The 21,789-nt window shown below is 37.4% G+C and overlaps 1 protein-coding gene across 5 annotated transcripts in view; it reads left to right on the top strand.

Annotated features, from left to right (window-relative positions):
- Nucleotides 1-9,173, top strand: part of thw (thawb) — a 305,735-nt gene extending 296,562 nt beyond the window's left edge. For 4 of the 5 annotated variants that reach the window (XM_065222342.1, XM_065222343.1, XM_065222340.1 and 1 more), the window contains exon 6: nt 18-9,173. In XM_065222342.1, the coding sequence (XP_065078414.1) occupies nt 18-1,609 (1,592 nt within the window). In that variant the 3' untranslated portion in view covers nt 1,610-9,173. The remainder of the gene's footprint in view (nt 1-17) is intronic. The other variant, XM_065222341.1, reaches the window with a different exon arrangement.
- Nucleotides 9,174-21,789: the final 12,616 nt, after the last annotated feature.

The following is a 21,789-nucleotide window of genomic DNA, read 5'->3' as shown; positions in this document are numbered from 1 at the left end:
TCCTACAGCTTTTTTAGGAACAAAAACAGCTCCCCATCACCGGAGAGAAGAACTGACGACTTCAAACTCAGGCTCTGCTCATACCGTATATTTTGATTTGCTACCACCACAGCATGGCAAATTCATTTCACCTCATAAAGGCGCTAGAAACGTGTTCCTGCCAGCAGATCAAGACGAAATATTAGAAGATGATGAACAACTGCAAAGAGCTCAAAGTCAGTCCATTATTTCTAGCCGCAACTCTTTTGAAGGCAAAAACAAAAGAAAAACTATGTATAGCTTGCTTAAAACGGACAAAGCTTTACAACAAAGTGGTAAAGTAATAGCAGATATTCCCATTACAACGACGATGCCAACTTCGGTCAAGGGTCATTACATAACAAAACAGCTTAAGGGTGAGAACTCTGAAGACGCTACCGTCCCAGTAAATATCGCTCCACCACTTATTTCAGGTACAGGTAAAATAACCCCAAATGCAAAGACCACACTTTCTTACACTGTGTTCCTTGACCCTTTAACTATCAACGACGGTTTAATGGATTTAGAAAAAGATGCAGTACAAGATAAAACTATCACTAACAATGCTCACACGTACCTACCCAGCAGTCAGATAAAAACAACCACTTCTTATGTAGCTTCCACAACACCTGCTACATCGCGATGGTATTCGACAGTACCATCAAAAGCTTCTCGACGTGGAAAAAGCAACAGCCAACTGAGTGCAGATGAATCAAATGAAAACGAGTTAATGGAAACGATGCAAAAAAAAGCCAATCAAATGTTTGGCGATTTGGATGAATCTGAAGCAGATCATTTGATGAATGTTATGAAAACTGCAGACACAAACAAATCAGTACGAAGGTTGATTTTGTTACTCATTCAAACATGTGATGATGACTACAACAAAACGGTTGAAGATTCTAGGAAAGCACTTCTCAGTGCGTTGATCAGTATGGACCGCCAAGAAGGTGATAGCAGTGAAATTCATGTAGTTAAATCTAAATTTAGCAGAACGGAAAAAGGCTTGAACAAATCTACTACCACTGTTTCAACACCCGTCACCTTATATAGAAGTACGCAGTTTGAAAGACTAACTGGTACTACCACTTATCTGGATCTAAAAAATAGGAGTGAATCCAATACTAGTGAAACTACAACAACAAGCTACGATGAGTTGAAATCTACAAATTTAGATTTGTTAACCGAATCATCAACCACATTGTATAGTGATACTCATCTGACCGATGATATTGAATCTAATACGATAGCGATTAACTTGTTTCCAGAGCAGTACGCTACAACAAATATCCCAACAACAACGATTGATTACGATACTACAACTAACGTTTTCACTACAACCGAACTTCCTACAACAGCGATAAGCTCTACTATCATCAACATGAGCCGACCATCTTTTGAACCAACAATTGAAAACAAAAATGCTTACTTGAGGGCAGCCGAAAACAGCAGTAATCTAGCACAGAAGAGCTTAGGCAATGCAGGAGGTTATGTGGCCGTATCCGTTCGGAATAATTCCAACCAACACTCAGACACTAGGGCGTTAGAACTACTTAGATCACTGTATTCATTGGCATCTCGATGGGGCTAAATAATGATAATTTGCAATGAATAATTTAAAATATTTGTAAGTTTGGAGCATGCATACTGCCTTTTTTTATAAATCAAAACTGTACAAAGGGATGAATTGTATGACTTTAATTCGGGGTAAGGTTATCCCGAACGTTTGACCTCTTCCGATTTTGACCAAATTTGGAAGATGTTTATTTTGGTCGAACTTTTATTATCCAAATTTTTGTGCCGATCGAAGCACCCCTCCAAGGGAGCATTTTCTATTTCTCGTAATTTTCAATTAAGCACTACTTTCTTTTAACAAAACCTTCGAAACAAAAAAAAATACAATTCACATTTTGGAGTGTTTTTATGAGAAAATTTGACAAGAAATTTAAATATTAATTTACATTGTTTGTAGAGTGTTGCCAAATATTTTATAATTTTGTCTAAAAACTTAAAATAGAAATTTCTCAGAATCAGTATATTTAGATTTCTATTATGACAGCACCCCATCATTTTTACATAAGAATCACTTATCAGCAAAACAAAATTGCGCATTTCCTGAGATACAGCATTTTGAAGCAATGTGCTCCATCAGTTTCAAATAATTCTTTAGCTGCTGTTTCGAAGTACCTTGTGGTGTTAAATTCATCCATTATTTTTGTATTGTCCATGATTTGGGCAACACAGTTAAAATCTGTAGTTTTTCACTCCTTGTGGTATCTTGTCTGCCAAATTTTTCTTTCAATTAAAGAATTATTTCTTCAAAATCCTGTGCAGGGTGCCTTCCATTCATTTTGACTAAAAAAATGTTTTATGAAATTATAGAATAATAGGATATTATGATGACATTTTGTATGTGTAAGTAATAAGAAAAGATTGTAAAGTTTGTGTTTCACACATCAAACCTGCAAATTTAGCTTTGACAGAGTCACAATGAACGTTTTTCTGATCGCCTCTTCGCGAAGAGTGAAGAGCGAAGAGTGGGTGAGATAAATTACAAAATCGCTTATTGCGACTCTCATGTAGCAAAATTGGCAGGTATTATGTGTCAAACACAAACTTAACAATCTTTTCTGGTTGTTTACGTAATCAAAATATTTTCAAAATGTCTTATTATTCCATAATTTCTTAAAACATTTTTTTAGTCAAAATGAATGGAAGGCACCCTGATCCTGTGTTGCACTTGTTTGGTCCTCCTGGGGTCCTAGTTGGAAAAGATGCTTCCTCACTTCTTGGTTGATTTCCTAAATTTTATATTCAGGATAGTAAACGTTGTTTGACTTCTTTGCATCAATCGGTGAAACTTGAATCCCAGCAATTCCCCGGTTGAATATTTCGATGTTAACAGATTGTGAAAATCTATCATCAGTTGTTGTAGTTGTGGCCACTGATATTGTTGATGGTATCGTTGACAGCTGGGTACTTCAGGCAAAACCCTTCCGACAACAGTTTCCGAGTTTTCAGCGATGATTTGTTTTTCACCAACTTCTCGACGGCAAGATCCGTAGATGCGTAAATTGGAATTCATTGTATCTCCGGAATATCCAATCGTGTTCAAGTTCTGTTTGGTATTTTCTGAAAGAATTCGCAGATCCTTTTTTATACACCTTACATCATCATTTTTTATATGTTGAATACATTGAGTCGGTTATCCATATCTTTGTACTGGTGAACGCTGAAAAAAAAACGTAAAAATATAAATTTATTTATTTTTTTATACATTTAACTTATGTTCGAATGAATAAAAAGCTTACCTTAACAGAAACGAAACTTTGTATAACAGCACTGAATCATCGTCTTTCAAACTATTTCTATTTTCCACAGATAACCACTTAGACTGCTTACTTTTAGTGACTGATGAAGATATGCTTGAGTAGCTCTTTAAATATCAGTTATATTCTTACCAAGTGGCTAGGTATCAATGAAGAATTAGATGGTACCTAGGTAAGTATGCAATTAGGTACCAGACATTCAGTGGCTTGATTTTCAACGCTTGTTGTTTTGAGACTTGTGCGTCTGATTGAAAAACTGTGACCTGCAAAGTTTAAGGAAATGGAATTGGCTTTTCGTTAAAAATATTTTCAAGGTAAAACACTCACGAACAACATCTCAAAAGTGTGAAAATTGCTCAAATAATGCGATAAGTGAATTTTAACCTACGCGTATCTCGAAAATAACAACTTTGGGCAATTTAAGCATTGTGAGCTTTTTTGTTGTAAATTTAATGTGTTTAATAATAACACCATTTCAAAGATATTCGATAACTATAAGTAGTATTTTGGAAAATAGTACTTTTTTTTCAATAATTCATAACTTTTTTGTTTATGAGTTGCCAAGCAAGCGCACATTGTTAATAAGTAGCACTTTATCTAAACTACAATATAAATAAAAAATAAAAAATAATATGCCATTTGAGTAATTTGAATTTTTTTAATAATTTTTATTTTTTTTGTTAATAACTAAATAATTTTTTACAATGTATATTTTTTCTTGAAAGGCACAATACTTGTCCGCAACTTCGCGCAAGACACCATCTCGATCAAACAAATTGTTCGCGAGATATATTTTTTTTTCTATTGATGCGTATCATTTTTGCATAAGCCCTTTTCAAGTGTTAGTCGTGTGCAAAACTAGGGAACCATATATGCAAAATGACATCTTGGACAGTAATAAACAACTGTGTAAAATAACAAATAAGTCTATAAACACCGATCCGAAACGATTTGCGAATCTGTGTGGAACTCGGTGTGGAACTACTCTAGACGATCACCGCAGTGACGTCATTAATCCCGATCGTTATCGCTACCTACCAATCTGTTATAGCTTCCTTGGTAGTGTCCGTATGAGAGGAGAGATGGTTCGATTCTACGTGGCAAGAATTTGGGAGAGTTTCTGAACAAACGACTGTGGCGTAGCTAGGGTAGGGTGAGGTTACTCCCGAACATACTCACCCACCCTGAAATGTCCTACATTTCTGAAGAATTCTTCCTTGGATTCTCGATCATTGTAGTATTCGCCTTCCTCATCCTTGGTCCAACGTGCTGTCCTTGAATTGGTATATTTCTGTGACTGGCATAACTTACCCACCGTGAAGACCTGCGTCTGCCGCTGATGACGCTATCGCACCGCTCTCCGTTCTCCGTTTTCGGTTCATGATTTCGGTATTAGATCGATGTTATTTGGCTATCTTGCAGCTTCTGCGCTCCTGTTCCCTGCATATCAGTTCTTGGATGCTTAATGCCCTTGTGACCGATTCCTGTCTCGGTAGCTCACGCCTTGCCGATGTTCCTTGATTGGATAATCCTTCCGGTGTTCACCAATTATGTTTGCTTTATTTGGATGACCTTTGGTACCGCTAACCGTGAATCCGTGGGATGGAACTCGCTCTGCTCAGGGGCCTCATAGCCTAGTCAGTAAAGGCACGGTATTACCAAGCCGGAGGTGGCGGGTTCGATTCCCGGTCCGGTCGAGGGAATCTTTCGGGTTGGAAATTTTCTCGACTTCCCTGGGCATAGAGTATCATTGTGCTTGCCACACAATATACAAATTCATGCATTGGTAATGATTGGCATCGAAAGCTCTCAATTAATAACTGTGGAAGTGCATTTAGAACACTAAGTTGAGAGCACGCAATAAGCTAATATGCGCTAAGCAATAAGCTTGAAATGCGAAAAAGAAGAAAAAGAACTCGCTCTGCACATGTATTGTATTCCTTTCCTTGGTTGACCTGACTCCTCGGTTGCCCGGATGATCCTTCCGTGGTTCGCCCATTTTGCGTCCATTGGATGGCCTTCGGTTCCGCTATTCTCAAATGGCTCGCAGAATACGTCTTGCGGATGTCCTCAGGTTGGGTGAATAGTCCATGTCCGTGTCCATGTGTGGGAAAATAATATATGTAATATCTGGAAATGTCGCTTCGGCTGGTACATACACACTAACTTTAGATTACTGGAGTCAGTAAAATTTTACTGGGTTTTTGAATTGCGGATCGCCTAGTAATCATCACAGCCAGCGTTGCCAGTATTCCAGATTTATCTGGATTTTCCAGATTTTTAGTCGTCCTGCCAGATACACAGACAGACCCGAGGGGGGCGACACATCTAAATCTCAATTCTAGATGCTCAAAAATCTCACACTAGCTAATCAATCTTCGAAAAATCATCTTTCATTTCTCGCATCTACTTGCATCGTGCTTCATCTTTTTGCAGGAAATCTTCAAAATCGACATAAATCTTCCTTTTATCTACTCAGCGTGCGTGCAGCTAGCCACAGCAAAATACAATCTTTTCTGCAGCGTAGATAGAGTCGCCCCCCTCGGACAGACCACGTATATTTCCAGATTTTTTAAATATGTTCCAGATTTTCCCAGATTTTTTAAACAAGTTGCTTTAAAAAATATCGCTGCAATTGATTTACCCTCTAATAAAAACCAAATGAAAAAGCCAAACTTGCTACTTCAATTATTAAAGGCCGTCAACGTTGGTCATTATTGGAATTTTAAGGTAATTCTGAAAATAGTTCACAGTTAAGTGTGAGAATTTCAAGCTACTTCTGAGTAGAATTACATCCATCTTTGTGGGCTTCGGGGTCGTGCAGCGTCACCCATCATTTAGGCGTATTGTGAGTGCCACGAAGTGAAGGTTTCATTCCCGCTCCAGCCGGTGCAAATTTTGGCAACCTGAAAATTTTCCTACTGTTCTAATGGGTGTGGTGTGTTGTCCGTTGTCTGGTTTTAAATATTCAGTCTGTGCAACCTCTGGTTGAAGACGGTGTCAATTGTCTTGTCAACTCTGATGACAATTGCATCGAGATTGTGTCAATAAAGAAAATACAATCCGGAAGAGAAATCATAGAAAATTCTTATGATGAAACTTAAGAAGTATGCTGATTCGAATCGTGAGAATAAATTCAATGGAACTCTGCCCAATGTTTCTATGGAGATTTTTTTTTTTTAATTTTAAGCGCTATTTCTGGGAGACTTTCAAAACCTTTGGCAAAGTACTTGAGTACTTAGGTAATACTGAAAATGATTTCAAACCAACCTTACCTACGAAGCAGTTTAAAGAGAATTATCGGATAAGTATGAGAAGAGTGTGACGGTCATTCTGAAGAGTGTACCAAGGAAATTGTTAAACATATTTTAAGAATTTCATAGAGAAAAATGGACACAAAATTAAGCCAACTCTTGGGAATTCATACCAATATGAGGGAGTTGTGGAATTGGAGAGTGATTTATAAGAGATTTCAAAAGGTAATGCTATGAACTCTTATGTTACTGGAAAAGTTAAGATATTTTCAAGATTTTTCAGGGGAAAATAGAGAAGAAATATGATGGAATTCTAGAATGATTCAAATTGAACTAAAAAAAGCCGAAGATATCCTGTGAAGAATTCTAAGTAAATTCAGATTAACAATAAAATCCATGATATGGGACACAGGAAAATATTAATTCTGGAATTTAGAATCATTACAAGATCCTGAGACTTCAAAAATGAAACTATCGGACTTTCATTTTAGTAATATAATAAAATTATTCTTTGGCATAATGGTCATGCGAATAGTGGAGTTACCCGTAGTTTAGGTAAACTGTGTGTGAGTTCCACAATGTTAGGCTTTGATTCCCACTTCAGCCCGGTAAAATTTGCTTCATAATAAAATTGCCTACTGGTCTGCTGGGTGTTGTGTGTTGTATGATGTCAAGAATTAAACGGTAAATCTGATCAACCTCAGAGTAATATTATAATTATTTAGAACTAATAAAATCTTTAAATTCTGGTACTGCATCAAATAGTAAGGACTACATCGACTATTAGTTAAAAAAAATCCATCCCATCAAATGTCCATTCAAAGTTACAGTAAAAAAAACAATTCTAACCATATTTTCTGCTGTTTTTTTACCTACATCTAACTAAATTTTTGAAATGCTGCGTGATGAATATTTGAACTTTTTGGGCACACCGTGTCAATACTTTTCAGCTTTTGAATGATTTTAGCAATGCTTATAAGTTATTAGCGTTATATAATTTATTTAAACATGTAATATACAACCATTCTAGTACTTTAAATAAATAACAGATGATCATACTGACCTATTTTTACGGGAGATTGGCACATCACATGCACATTTCAATAGCATTATGTGAAAAAGATGATTTTTTTGAGCATTCCAGATTTTTCCAGATTTTATATTTTACCAGATCCAGATTTTTTTTTGAAAATGACCTGGCAACGCTGATCACAGCAAAACAAATCATTGCCGAACTGTCCGTAAAAGTCAATGTGTCAAAAAACTGTATATCCAGTAATTTATGCGAGTTGCCTTCGGCAATATTAACTGGAAAGCCCAGTAAATGTGATCGTTATTTTGTCACAATTAAACTGGCAAGTCAGTTATTTTGTGCATGCTTGTACCGGGTAACCCAGTTATATTAAAAGCTTAATTAAAATAAACATTGCATTCTAATAATAATTGAACGCACATGAAACTCATTTATTTCAATTTTTGTTTGCAAATTTTGCATTACTTTTTCTCATATATTTACACGGCGAATGAGAACGACTCAAATTTGAGTTTAGTTCACTCATAATCGCCAAAAGTGCAGGAACTCAGCGATGAGTTAATTTGCCTCATGTTTTTCCAGGTTTTTCCAGGGAAAAATTCCAGAATTTGAGAAAAGTAGTTTCCTCATTTTCCGGCAGATTTTTTAGGTTTTCCACAGGAAACCATGAGACAAATTTTACTCATCGCTGAGTTCCTGCACTTTTGGCGATTATGAGTGAACTAAACTCAAATTTGAGTCGTTCTCATTCGCCGTGTAGAATTGGTAGGGTTGCTGTTATCCATAAAATCAATGTTAACTACGGAGAAACTCGTAGTTGGTTTCCCGCAACCCGATAAAAGCTGTTTTAAGGAATACAAGAATAATTATTGCTTGTCGCTCGGCCGCTCGGTGCAGTCAACATTGAAAACAGAGACATTCACAACATTATGGAAACATTCCTTTGCCAAGGAACAGTCACGTTCTTCCAGGAGGTAATTCCATCGGTGATGTCTTCTGGAAATTTTTCACGGACGAAAAATGTTGGGCTTTTGATGTTGGTATTGGATTGTTCATCTAAACGAAAAGAAAACATTTTTTTCACAAACCATAAGCCAAATTATTCATACTCGTACGTAGTTGGATCCATTCTGCTTCCGGATTTTTCTGGAGCCAAACTGGTGGCGGTTAAAAAATTGACAGCTTATAATTTTACAATTCTTGGTCGGTAAAATAAACTGATCATTTTGCTTACTGGCCAGTTAAACAATAAGAACTACTTAGTGCACAGTATTTAATTTTACTGACTTTTCGTGAAATCTCGAAAAATTAAGAATTACCATTTTCTCAGTAAATTTATATTCTGTGTACAGTGTTTTGTATCTGAACTGAATTTTCAGTAAAAATGTCGTTTTACGGTGCAAGCCCAGTATAAAAAAATACCGAACAACTAAATGCTGGATTAGTGCCCATTTCCGTTCTATCGATCAGAAAAGATCAATAATATCAATGATTTCACCGTGCACAAACCAATACTAGGTTTGTTCCGATGCGTTAGTTCGTTAGGACGGAATTGAAACTCGTAGAACGAATTTGTAGATTTCCTCCAATTCGAATGTTGATGCCAAATGTTTGTGGATTGTCACCAACTATCCATATCTGTGCCAATATGGGACCATCCGACCAGTGACGATTAAGACGATTTGATTTATCTTTCTGATTTGAATGGAATGCTCCTGGATCCGAGAGGCAGACTGCAGACACCCCTAGTGCCAACAACCTTAATTGTTGAATCATCCGTGGACACCCAGTGTCCGGTAGGAATTATACTTGAACATCCGTTATGTCCAAGCTAGTGTATCTAATCCATGGGCACTGTGTACCCAATCCGTGGTGTTTGGATTTGAGCACCCTTTGCCCCATGTCTATGGGGATTGGCTTTGAGCACCCTTGTACTCTTGTCTTGGATGAGTTTGCGCACCCTTTGTGAACAAACCGTGGGATGGCTGGAGGATACCCTTGTGTCCTTGCCTTGGAAGTGGTTCGAACACCCTTTGTGCGCGACCCTTGGAGTTTGCTAGAACACCCTTGTGTCTTAGCTTGGGATGAGAAATTGAGCACCCTTAGTACTCAATCTTTGGATTGGCGAATAGACACCGTCGTATCATAGCCTTGCAATTGGTAATGAGCACCGATGTGCCCAAACCATGGAATAGGTAGCAGACACCCTTGTGCCTGCTTGGATATTGATTGAGTACCCTGTGTACTCAAGCTGTGGTGTGACAAATAAACACCCTTGTGTCTGACGCCTTGATAAACAATCGAACACCCCTTGCAATCTAATTGGATTTGGATCCATCAGCACTCCTAGTGATATCATGCCATCAAACATCCTGCGATTGCATCCATATCTTGATGTAAAATTTCCGTGTAGGTGCATGATATTGGATAGTGGTAGGTGATGTTTATTGGTCCATGCTGAACAATTCGTGATTCCCTTCCGTTACATCAAACGATCTTCAGACCAGGCAGAGAATGAAGACCATGGTGATCAACCCAGCTCGATTGATCAAACGTGGCTATGGCTTCGTAGAATTCGAAAGTCCGGTTTTATACGAAACCATTCCATTCACAGATCAGGCAGAGTCAGCGCAAATTGAAATCTTCTTCAAACGATCAGCTGATCGATGAGCCGTTTGCCTGTCTTCATACCAATGGAAAGCGAAACTGTTCCGTGTGTTGCGTTGTCTCCAAGGTTTCCGTGGTAGTATGCCAAACGGTGGTGACGTCACGCCGTAGATGATTTTCGAGAAAGGATGGTTGGCGTTAGTGCCATGAAAGTAATGCCTAGCTCGGCTAGACATATACGTGTAAGCTGCTTACCTGACCAAGTAGGTGCAGCTTCCCGATTCCATCTGATCCGTGATAAGGGAGAATCAGTAGGTGTGAAGTCATCGTAGAACCAATATTGCTCCAAGTCCGAGAGAATACGATAGTGGAGATACGGTCCGATCCGAATCCGTATACAAATCCGAAAGTGGAACGGAACTCAACCAATTTTCCACTGATCAGTTGCGTACAGTGACGTTTGTTGTTATGTGCGGCTGCGGTGTTCGTTCTTCGATCTGTGTCCAAACTGTATCCGATCACATCGTGGGTGTACCGTGTTGTGGAATCCATACTGTTCGTTGTGAGATGTTATTGTTGACATTCACTCCAAGCAGTGTTTGTTGGTGACCTGGCCGTTCACCTAGGCTCAATGCTGTAGTAGAGGTGGGTGATCCTTTGTAGTGTGAATGCAAATCCAGTGAATGGGGAGATTTCAGTATTCACACGTCCCTTATATGAAGGATTTGTTTTGCTTGCATCCGATGGTGAAGTCCGTATCGGCCATCATAGACGATAATTGTGTCATATCGATTCAAAAGTGCAATGGAGATGATGAGGTAATAGATTGTGCCGCAGTGATGGCTGCTAATTGTATGCCTCCACAATAGCTTCTTCTGCAATTTTTCCATTTTGGCGACCAAGCCATGCGGTGACCAACGCTGGCGGTGTCCTTTGTTCGGTTTTCTGGATAATCCGGCTCGAAGGACCATACTGTTGGTCACCGCATGACTTGGTCGCTAAAATCCACTTTTGAATCGATATGACACAATTATCGTCTATGATGGCCAATACGGACTACACCATCGGATGCAAGCAAAACAAATCAGTCTTGTAAGCGATCACCGTAGTCGACATATTTTTTTGTGATAATCGACTGCCGTTGCCTCCGACCCTTGCAAAACAAGCTATCATAGTACAGTACCAAACTAAAATGTCATATGCCATGCTCTGTCATACGTCACTGTCGCCGAAAACCGCCACGAATGTATGTATTTTAGTTTTTCTTATAACAAGAGCTGCTGATGTTGTGCTTGTGTGAATTCTGAAAATAGCAAGCAATTATGTCCTACACACTTAGAAATTATCACCGACTTCGGCAATTTTTACCAAAATCTGAACACCTGAACCAAAGATGAATACTAAGATGAAACTGTCGGAAGAAAAACATTAAATTTTAGTGTCCTCTTTCACGGTCCCTTTCATCCAATGAATACCCCCAGTATCCAAGGTAATTTTGTGGTTTTGCTGCCCCCTCGGTAGAGATGAAATTTTGCGCGCTTTTTTATCAAAACAATCACACCAAAATCAGAGGTGTCCCATTTTTTAATTACTCGATTAACAACTAATCGATTATTTTTTATTCGCTGTGCTGTCATTTTACCACCAATGAGAGTGCAAAACTTGTTTGAAACGATCGGTGATGATCCTCTGCAGAAGTTAATGCTTATATTGGCATGATATAACCGATTACAAATACATATTTTACTGTTCGATTAATCGATTATTCGAATGAAAATCGGCCATCACTAGATGAATGTGAAACGTCATTTCAAATATAAGGACCGTACAATAATAATGATACAATTTGAAAGGGACCGGGGCTAATCACAAATTACGTCCCCACGGTAACTGAAATAAACACGAGTGTTCACCGGTTGCCTCAACTGTTCGGTAAAATTTATGCAATTCAGTTCAATTGCTTTTCAGCTACTTTGAAACTAAATCTCCACTAAAATGAAAAGATTTGATAATTTAAACAAGGTTTAACATGTTTTGAAACTATTTTCAAATTCAATAGCCTTTAAAATGAAGGTCAAAGTTTTACCAAACGTTCAGCTGTTTTGATTTCGGTAAAATTTACCGATCACGAAAAAAAAAATCTTAGTGTGTAGTAGCAACATTTCTGATCAGAAATAGTTTAATTTACACCAAATTGAGAAATTAGAACGAAATCACACATATGATAGTTATTTGATAATTTTCTTTTTTCTCGAATGTTATTCTACCGTTTGTGTTTTGCGAGAGAGACGACGGTAGAGCATGAGTGTACGAATACAAACAGACTGTCACGCACGAAAACGAAACGAGTGTAGTAAAAACATCAACTGTTTCAACCCCTGACCACTTTGCAAAATTCCCATCGATAATTTCTCTAGTGAAAACATCTCGCTTGCGATAATGAACTTTTGGCGATATTTCCAACACTGTCCATATCTTTCAGCTATGTTAGTAAAGTAATGATGTGTGTTATTGAGTCATTGATTTTTTACCTGTTTGGGCTTCTCACTGTGACAAGTGCTTTGTGGTTTGTGATTCAGGAATAGGTTTCTTGTCTTTTTTCGAATCGCCACCTGCTTCATTAGGACTTGTGTTTCTTTTCTCGAAATAAATGCAGACTATTTATTTACTTATTTATTTTTTAGTTAATTATATCGCAACAGAATGCAGTACTTAGCACGATTGCTCGCAAACATAGAAAACAATTTTTAATGCAGGATGTTCCTCTTTAAAAATAGATTAAGCTTCTCGCAAATTACAGAGCACTAATATTCGTTGCACAAAAACTTTATCTCCTTCATCGGTTGTTTGGACATAATACCTTTTCCGGGACATGCCTCACATGTTGCTATTGAAAAAAATCCTGAACAAGACGTATGGTATCGACGCCCAATGAAGATGTTCCTGGGTTTCATGTTGTTGTCATAATACCTTTTTGATCTTGCAAGTGCTTTGCCCGGTCTGCCATGAATCGAGAAACTGCGAATTCCTTTACAATTTTGTAAGCTGACCAGCTTTTGGGTAAAGTAATAAGGATCCTATACTTCTCGTTACTATCAGTAGTCTTCACATTTTTTTCTTTTAATTGCTGGATGATTTCTTTCCCGTTCCTTGGAGGTGATTGGAGATGATTTCAATAGTGCTGCCAATCGATTCGAAACTGACTGTTGTATCCAAATCAGGTATAGTTTCTGAAAACAGAAGAAAATAAGTAATACAATTAAAGTCTGTTCCATTAAGAATTCGGTCGCACAAAAAAGGTCATTTCTCCAAGGGGAAATAAAGTACCAAAACGCTAAAGGTATCATTTTGTATGATTTTTATTTAGCATTAAGGGAAGAACACAACAATAATCATTCGTCAACTTTTCGGTTGAATTTTTGAGCTTTTCGCGGAATACCTCTCATCATGTCTTGCACAGTAGTACCATAGAGGTAACTCTAAGACTAGAAGGTCCCGAAATAACGTACTCAACTTTTTGGCTCAGCTCTGGTTCTATCTTCGGCCCAAGCTAGTCGAATCACCCCTCGAAACATTGGAAAATCCAATAACCCCTCATTTTATCTGTCAAACTTTCATAGCGAATCAAAACAAACATTGTGTAGTACTAGAATTTTGACTAGAATGGAGTACGTAATCGATTTGCTTGGGACCAATAGGCTAGTCAAGTAGTGAGCCAATTTAAAATCGTTAGTTTCGTATTGATTGTTGGTAGTACTGTTAACCTCATCTACCATCCTTTTTCCACCACTTCTCCAAATCAGATGGTGTTTTGATTCTTTTGCCATATTTATTCAATTTGCGCTTGATAATTGCCCAAAAATTTTCAATGGGATGAAAAACTGGACAACTTGGTGGATTGATACTTTTCTCAATAAACTCGACATTATTCTGTTTATTCCATTCTATGACATCGCGGCTGTAATGGCAGCTGGTTAAGTCAGGTCAGAACTTTACGGGACCTTCGTGTGATTGAATGAACGGCAAAATTATAGTCTAGAGACACTCCTCCTTGTAAAGATGTCAATTCATAGTCGCTCCAGTGATGAAAATCTTTGTTTTCTTTCCGCAACTGCAGATGCCTTGCCAAATCATCAACTCGCGAGCGAATTTATCTGCAAAGACTAATTTAAATTTATCCGCTTATTATTCCCCTTACGTTTAGCAAAGTAAAATTTTTGCCCGGGATTTGTCCATAGTCCATTTTTACGTAAGTTTCATCAAAATACATCCGTTATACTTGGTCAGAACTTGCTCGTACAGCTTCCTTGCACGTTTTTTGGCAACCAGGTTTTGTTTCAGCGTCCTGTTGGAATGTTTCCTGGCATGGTACTTCCGGAAACCATCACGCATACAGATTCGCCGAACTGTACTGTGTGCCGCACTGAACCTTTTCACCAAATCACGACAGGAGATCCCAGGATTCTTTTGGACTGCCCTTATGATCCAACGTTAGTGTTTCATGGTACCGTTTAAGAACGGTATTTACAGTCGATTTTGGAAATTTGAGAGCCATTGCAATCATTATTCCTGACCACGTTGGATTTTGCACGTGAGTGTGCAGAATTTTTTCACGTGTGTCACGTTCCATCTTCGATAACTTTTGAACAGGTTATGAATCCTGATGAAATTTTCACTACTAAATTAACAATCGTTTCGGATCAAAACTCTGTCAATAGTTTCTTGCTATGACAACTAGCCAAATACTAACTGGAACAGATTTTATTTATCAAAAACGACTCTCCAAGGAACCATTTGTATAGTAGTTTTTACCTTGGCCGCAAACTGAAGTAGTTCCTAAATATCCAGCAACGGGTTCATGATGCGCGCTAGTAATTCCAGTTATTTGTTTAACGCTGGGATTATATAGTTTAAAATAGCATTGTTTACAAACAAATGCATTACTGTCATACAATTTATTTATTTTTTCTCTGCTGCAAGACCTCGTTGCTTCTGGCCATGTTTGCAGCAGACGATACATTTATCCACTCAGCACACAACGCACATTTACATTTCATAGTTAATAATGTTTGATGTTTGATATGACTAAATAGTTCAACTGATTCAACTGATGAGCTCTTTGACAAACACACCTTCTTTATACTGTATAGGTAGAATAAGTTTTTCGATTCGTGACATAGCGTGACTTACTAACATAGCTGAAAGATACTACTACTTTCATATTGAAAATAGCGATTATGTCCTAAGTCAGTTTTAATTAATAAAAACACATGATTATTTGATTACTTTGACTCAATGGAGACGCATTTGTACATTAAATGCTAAACATGAGACCCTCATGTGACATGTTTAAGAAAAATAAAATGTTTTTAATATGCTGGTACATTTTGTAAAAAAGTATGAGGGTCTTTGGTCATAACACTGTAAAAACCACACCAAAAAATCAAATTTACTTCATATTTGGTACTTGTTTGGCCATCTCGTCCGTATTTGTAACTAATACTCAAGATAGTTTGCTAAAAAAGATCGAAAATAGGCTAAGTAGTTAAAAAGTTTTGAATTTTTAATGTTGGCTGTATAGTCGAAAATGGAAATTTTGTGACCCACTCTAGCTCAAGAAGGTGCACCCTAATGTTGAAATAAAAAAATCTTATATAATATTTTCAATAAGGAACAAATGCACAACTTTTGAATTTTTTTCCGATCGGTCTTTTTTACGTGGAATTGCTGTAAATATTTCATTTAAGGCTACCCAAGTAACCATAGGTATGTTATTTCGCCTTTTTGGCTATATACGGACCTTATCAGAATTTACAAACACTGGTATAGCCGTTGTTCAGTTGTATATAGCCAAACAAGCAAAATAACGTGCCTATGGTTACTAGGGTAGTTTCAAAATGTTTTATCGGGGGTTATTTTTCAATAAATTTGTTGTTACTTAAAAGGGCTTAAAAATTAATTGTACGAGATTTACTCTAAAAAATGCGAAAAAAAAAATACAAATTCTTCTAAACCCCCGTTTTGAACATTTCGATACTAGCCTCATATGAAAGGGTGGTGATTTGTTTTTTTATAATAAGGTTTTCACAGACACCATGGTGTTAATTAAGCAAATTTTTCCTTCTTCCAATAAATACACTGGAGTCAGTTTTTACACGATTTTTATATACGAGGCTTTTTTTTCGGCTCCAAGGGTCGCTTTTTACGCGGTTCGTTTTTAACGTTTTCTGAAGAAGGGAACAACTTTGCGACCTAATTTCAATTGCATTATCCGTTTCAGGCCAAACGTAATCAAACTGAGTACTCAAAAAACTCTAAATGTTTAGTGTAAATCCAAAAAAATAAAAAAAGTGTGTATTAACCCTGGTATGATAAAATTTCAAGAGCTAACGTTATCCAGCAATTTAAAAATGTTTTACCATGTTAATTTATCAATCTTGGTTGCCCGATTTTTACGCTGTTTTATCTCCCGAGTAAAAACCACAAACGAAGTCTAAAATAAATGTCCCAGTGAATTTAATAAATGAAGTAAAATACACTTCCATAAATATAATGAAGAAGGAAATATAGGTGATTAATATTTATCAAAGAAGGGAATACGCCTTTTTAACAGAAACTAATAGATCAATTCAGCCTTCGATGAGAATATAACACTGAAAACGGATCTTACTCACTTCACTTTTACTCATGAATATGGAGACATTTCTAAAGCGTAAGTCACTCAGCGCTGAGTGACATACGCTTTTACAAATTTTTCGATACGAATGAGTAAAAGTGACTTACTCTCTGAGTAAGATTCGTTTTAAGTGTGGATTAAAAATTGGTTTTTTCAATGCACCACCCATGTAGAGTGCATTATTAGGCGAGTTTGAGATGGAAGGTCAACAGTGTGTCTGGGTGCAAGAAATATTGAAGATAGGGACTTGCTTCCCAATACAAAATGGCGTATTTTTAAAAAACAAACATTCGTGTAGAACATACTAATGTCAAAAAATTGCTTCCTGAAAAGTTATTTGCAAAAATTGATTTCCTGAAAGTTCTTACCAAAAAAAATGACATATATCTGTAAAAATAAGAGATAGAGGGTTGACGTTTTAACAGGCTTCCAGTGCGCGCGCTACCGTATGCGAGACACAATAGTCTCATAATCATAGCAGTCTCATGCGCAAGAGATTTGTAGCACTCAGTTTTGTCGCATCTCACATTCTCATAATGTCTGTGTGTCGCACTGTTTTGAAAGCACAGCACATTTCCGGATGTATGCGTTTCATGAGAACGAGTATCATGCGACGTCGCGTGAGCCGAAGCTCATGCGCTTTTCGCAATGAGACGTCGCTAAGCGACGTTTCAATGCGACATCGAAATAACAATCTCAACTGGAAGACCAACTCGTGTTCTTGATGTGGGGAAAGTGTTGTTTTGTTTTGGAAACGATGGAAAGCGACCTAGCTACTACACTCTTATCGAACATGGAGAAGAGGTGTCGGATGGTTATGACCAACAAAGTTTTCCTAGCGGCAATTTTCGTTGATTAAAGGATTAACTTGAAAATTAGCCCATTCATAACGAACGAAGTAAGAGATGTGGCTTTGGTAAGCGAAATGTACAATCAAGTTGTGGTTTATTTGCTCGTTAATATGCTTTTTTTTATTTCACCGAGGGTCCACGGTACTAACACTAGAACTATTTATAAATCTGTCGTCGCAAATTGATTGTTTCAATTCAGCATAATGGTGGCTGATATGAACTATCCTGTGAGCGCTAACACATCTGAAGAATTCAGTTGCTGCCGTAGTAAGTTTTGTTGATTGACAGCTATTCAATACAATTCCTGAAGCAAGAAGCTTAGCAACAATCCGTAATACAGATATGACACAAATTGTTCCTAAATTTATTACTTTAACCTTAATCCAGCATTTCGTACCTACGTACACTGTGGTGCAAAGTTGATCGGACAAAGGTCGTTTTCATACAAACTAGCCAAGTTTAACATGTTATAAATGTGTTCTGTTATGATCAATTGGGCTGAAATTTTGACGCAAAACTACAAATATGTTGAATTTCACGTGTAAGAAATACCAAATTTTTTGAAGCACCTGCTGGAAGGTGACAATAAAAAAAAATTTGTGCATAGCTGATCAGACAAACTTGGTTAATTTTTAAGTGCAGACTTGTGTGTATGCAATGAGAAGTCACCACCAACGTTTTTGCAGCAAAGTACACTTCTGCGTTGAAAATAATCCCTTAAAATAGTGTTCACTCAAGCCAGACAAATAAAAATATTAATCTTCAGAGTTCTATCATTACTAGCGTGTTGATATGATCGGTCAAGTCAGACCGAAATGTGAATGTTTTATTTGATTTTGAGAAAAACGAATTTAAAGTTGGCTGTTCAATATTGTGTCTTATGTAATGGGAAAAATCATTTGACCGTTTTCTCGTGCTACTCTAATTTTTCAAATCTGGCTGAAAAATTGAAATGTAGCTGAGGGAATTCTTGATCTTATGATATCATTAACTCATTTTTTGTTTTTATTTTGCTACTTAGTCCCTTCTGACTTAAGGCCGACCATATGATCTTGAATAGTATAGTGCTGTTTTACATTCAAAATCGTCCATTTATATTTTTACTGGTCTGAGTAAAAGTATTCTGAGGGATTCTGAGTTTAATTTGGTGCAAATGCGCAATAACTTGTTTATTTTTCCACCAAATGGGCTGAAAGCTTCAGAGGCTTCAAAAAAATGTATTTTAGAAGATTTCCGCATAAGGACTTGTTGAAGGACACATAGTTCCACAGATATTCCGGTATTATTTGGGTGCTAACATGCTAACGGTATCCCAACTACCGTAAGGTTGCCATCCACCGCTCACGTAGCCTTCCTGTATCTTCCTTTAGCATCCTTTCGACAAGCAATTGCGTCTTCCTAGGATCATTAGTGGTGATCTTACGGTGATTCCAGTATATCTCTGGAACCATGAGTTGAGTCTGCTTGAATCTATAATAGAAGATATTTCTGGAACCATCTAAAAACTTTAGCCCATTTCAAAATCCACATGTGCAAAGGGCCACAAGTCTTCTGTGAACAAACTCTTGCAGTCCCTTATCTCGTCACCCGACAACATCACTTATGATGGGACCGCGAGAGTCAAAGCATGCGAAACAGCGCACGGCGATGGCGCCCTGAGAAAGCGCATTGAGATGTTTCAATGAAACAGTCGCATGTGATTGAATACATGCGTCGCATTGAGAGAGCAATGCGATGAGACAAACAAAAATTGAAACGCTCGAATTTGTTGAGAGCGTGTAGCTTGTCGCGCGCATCATTCTGGTCTCTCTTTTGTACAATAATGTAGCACACCATGGATTTGAGAGTCATGCGACGCTCCGTCTCACAGCACGCTGTCGCATTTGTGTACGCGTGAGATTTCCGGAAGCCTGCGTTTTAAGCAAAAATGTGTGTTTTAATATTGTCAAAAACTTTGCTTAAGATACCATTTTGCTATCTCGACAAAAAAAAATAAAAATTTTCATTTCCCTGTTAGGTGGATTAATCTTGAAATGGCTAAGCTTTAAAAAAGGAGCTTTTTAAGTGCACAAACTTCTCCGAACTATATGGCTTAAATGGACCATTTTTGCATAAACAAAAACGTTTTGGCACTTTTAGACCACTGTGCACTGGACCCAATTTGTCGGTGCCGTAACCACATTTGGTGATTGAATTAACAGCGTTCGGCGAGACCGGATAAAATTCGATTTTGATGCCTGGGTTAGGAAAAGCACTCTTTGCATGCAATCGGTGATAAGTTTGATCACCATTGCATCAATTGCACATTCATGCAATTTTCAATAGTAACCAGTTGAAAATGTATACAGTGATTATTTGTACAGATAAGTACAAAAATTTCCTAACGCATATTCAGAATTAAAATCCATCAGCTATTGACAAAATATGAGAAATTGCACCTAATATAAAATATTTTTTACTCGGCTAGCCTTCAATTTAACCTCGTAGAAAAAATCAAGTTTAAATAAAATGTTTAGTTCGAAAAACAAGACCATTTCAAAAACTCTCTCACATAGTTCACCGTAAAGGAATTTTTAAACCATCATCAAAACCTGGAAAAGCAGCAATCCTTATTTTTATTTTATTTTTATTTTTATTTTCCTGTGAAAACTGGGAATTCTGAGGGGCTTTTCATAAATACTCTGGGAAATTTCGGTTACTATGGATTTTTCAAAGAGAATAATGTAATTTTTAATGCAATTATCTTTTTAATAGGTATGGAGTGGATTAATCTACAGTAACGAAATAAATTACAAAAAATCAGAGTCTTGAATTTTTTTTTAATTTTGAAACATGCGTATTTAAAAAAATTAAATATTTTTTTAGCTTATAAATATTTATACTTAAAGAAATTTTCAGGAATCCCCCACACCTCGACGCATTAACTCATGAACCGGGGACCAACGGCTTCACTTCCTTTACGAAGGAAGGCGTGATCATAGATTTTATGCCTTAGAAATACGAACCATCGAAATCAAATTTTGAGGATCGAATCTTTTCTTCTTCTTCTTCTTCTTTCCTTTATTTAACGTCGGTCTTTGTTCCGCAATCTAGTGCCAATCACCGACGGACATCGATTGCCATCCATTGACGGCAATCGAATGTGCAGGAAGGCAGCTTCCACACCTGCGTAGGATATCGCACCCATTCAACACACATGGGCCGGGACCAACGGCTTCACTTCCCTTCCGAAGGAAAACGTGACCAGAGATTTTATGCCTCAGAAAAATCCCACCGACCTCGGCTGGGATTGAACCCAGACCCATTGGGGTGAGAAAGCAGTCACGCTTACCACTACACCACCGGCGCCGGCTAATCGAATCTTTTTCGCTTAAGTTTACTTTTTTGCACGCATGTAGCTGCTCGTGAAAAGCATGGTGTTTATAAAAATGGTGATACAGCTTTGTCACTATATAGGCGAGGAGGTCGCGGGAGGGGGGGAGTGCGGTTGTAACGCAAATTGTATACAAACTCGGTCGCGGTCCCATACAAAAATCCAACATGGCTGAATCATGAATTTTACACATTAGAACACCTTTATGTAGTCACCTTGGTGAAAAGAACAGCCAGCTAACTGAAAATTTGACGTTTCGAGAAAGAGTGTATCTGTCAGATTTTTACATCACCCGAGGTGTACACTGATTGATTTCACTTAACGTGAACTGCGAATTACGTAAAGAGCAAATCGAAAATTATCCACAACCATTTTTTCACGACCATTTTCGCTGGCGAAATTTTATGATTTTTCACTTGCTTCAAATTTTATTTCGCTTTGAACTGTATACTAGGCTTTACAGCACAAAGTGCGAGAGGCGACACGGTGCCCGAGCAAAGGCCAGTATCAAAATGACAGCAAATCGAAATCAAGTTTTGATATCAACATTAAACTGAAATCATAATTTGATTTCAGTTTACGTAATTGACAAATTTGATACCAAATTTTGTTTTCATTTTGCTGTACATCTGTTCTTCAGAAATATGT

The sequence above is a fragment of the Ochlerotatus camptorhynchus genome, unplaced genomic scaffold (assembly GCF_037179485.1).
Source record: "Ochlerotatus camptorhynchus isolate MF236.1 unplaced genomic scaffold, CSIRO-AGI_Acam_v1.1 ptg000166l, whole genome shotgun sequence".
In the NCBI taxonomy this organism is placed as follows: Eukaryota; Metazoa; Arthropoda; class Insecta; order Diptera; family Culicidae; genus Ochlerotatus; species Ochlerotatus camptorhynchus.
The sequence above is the reverse complement of the archived record's forward strand: the minus strand, read 5'-3'. Positions and strand labels throughout refer to the sequence as shown.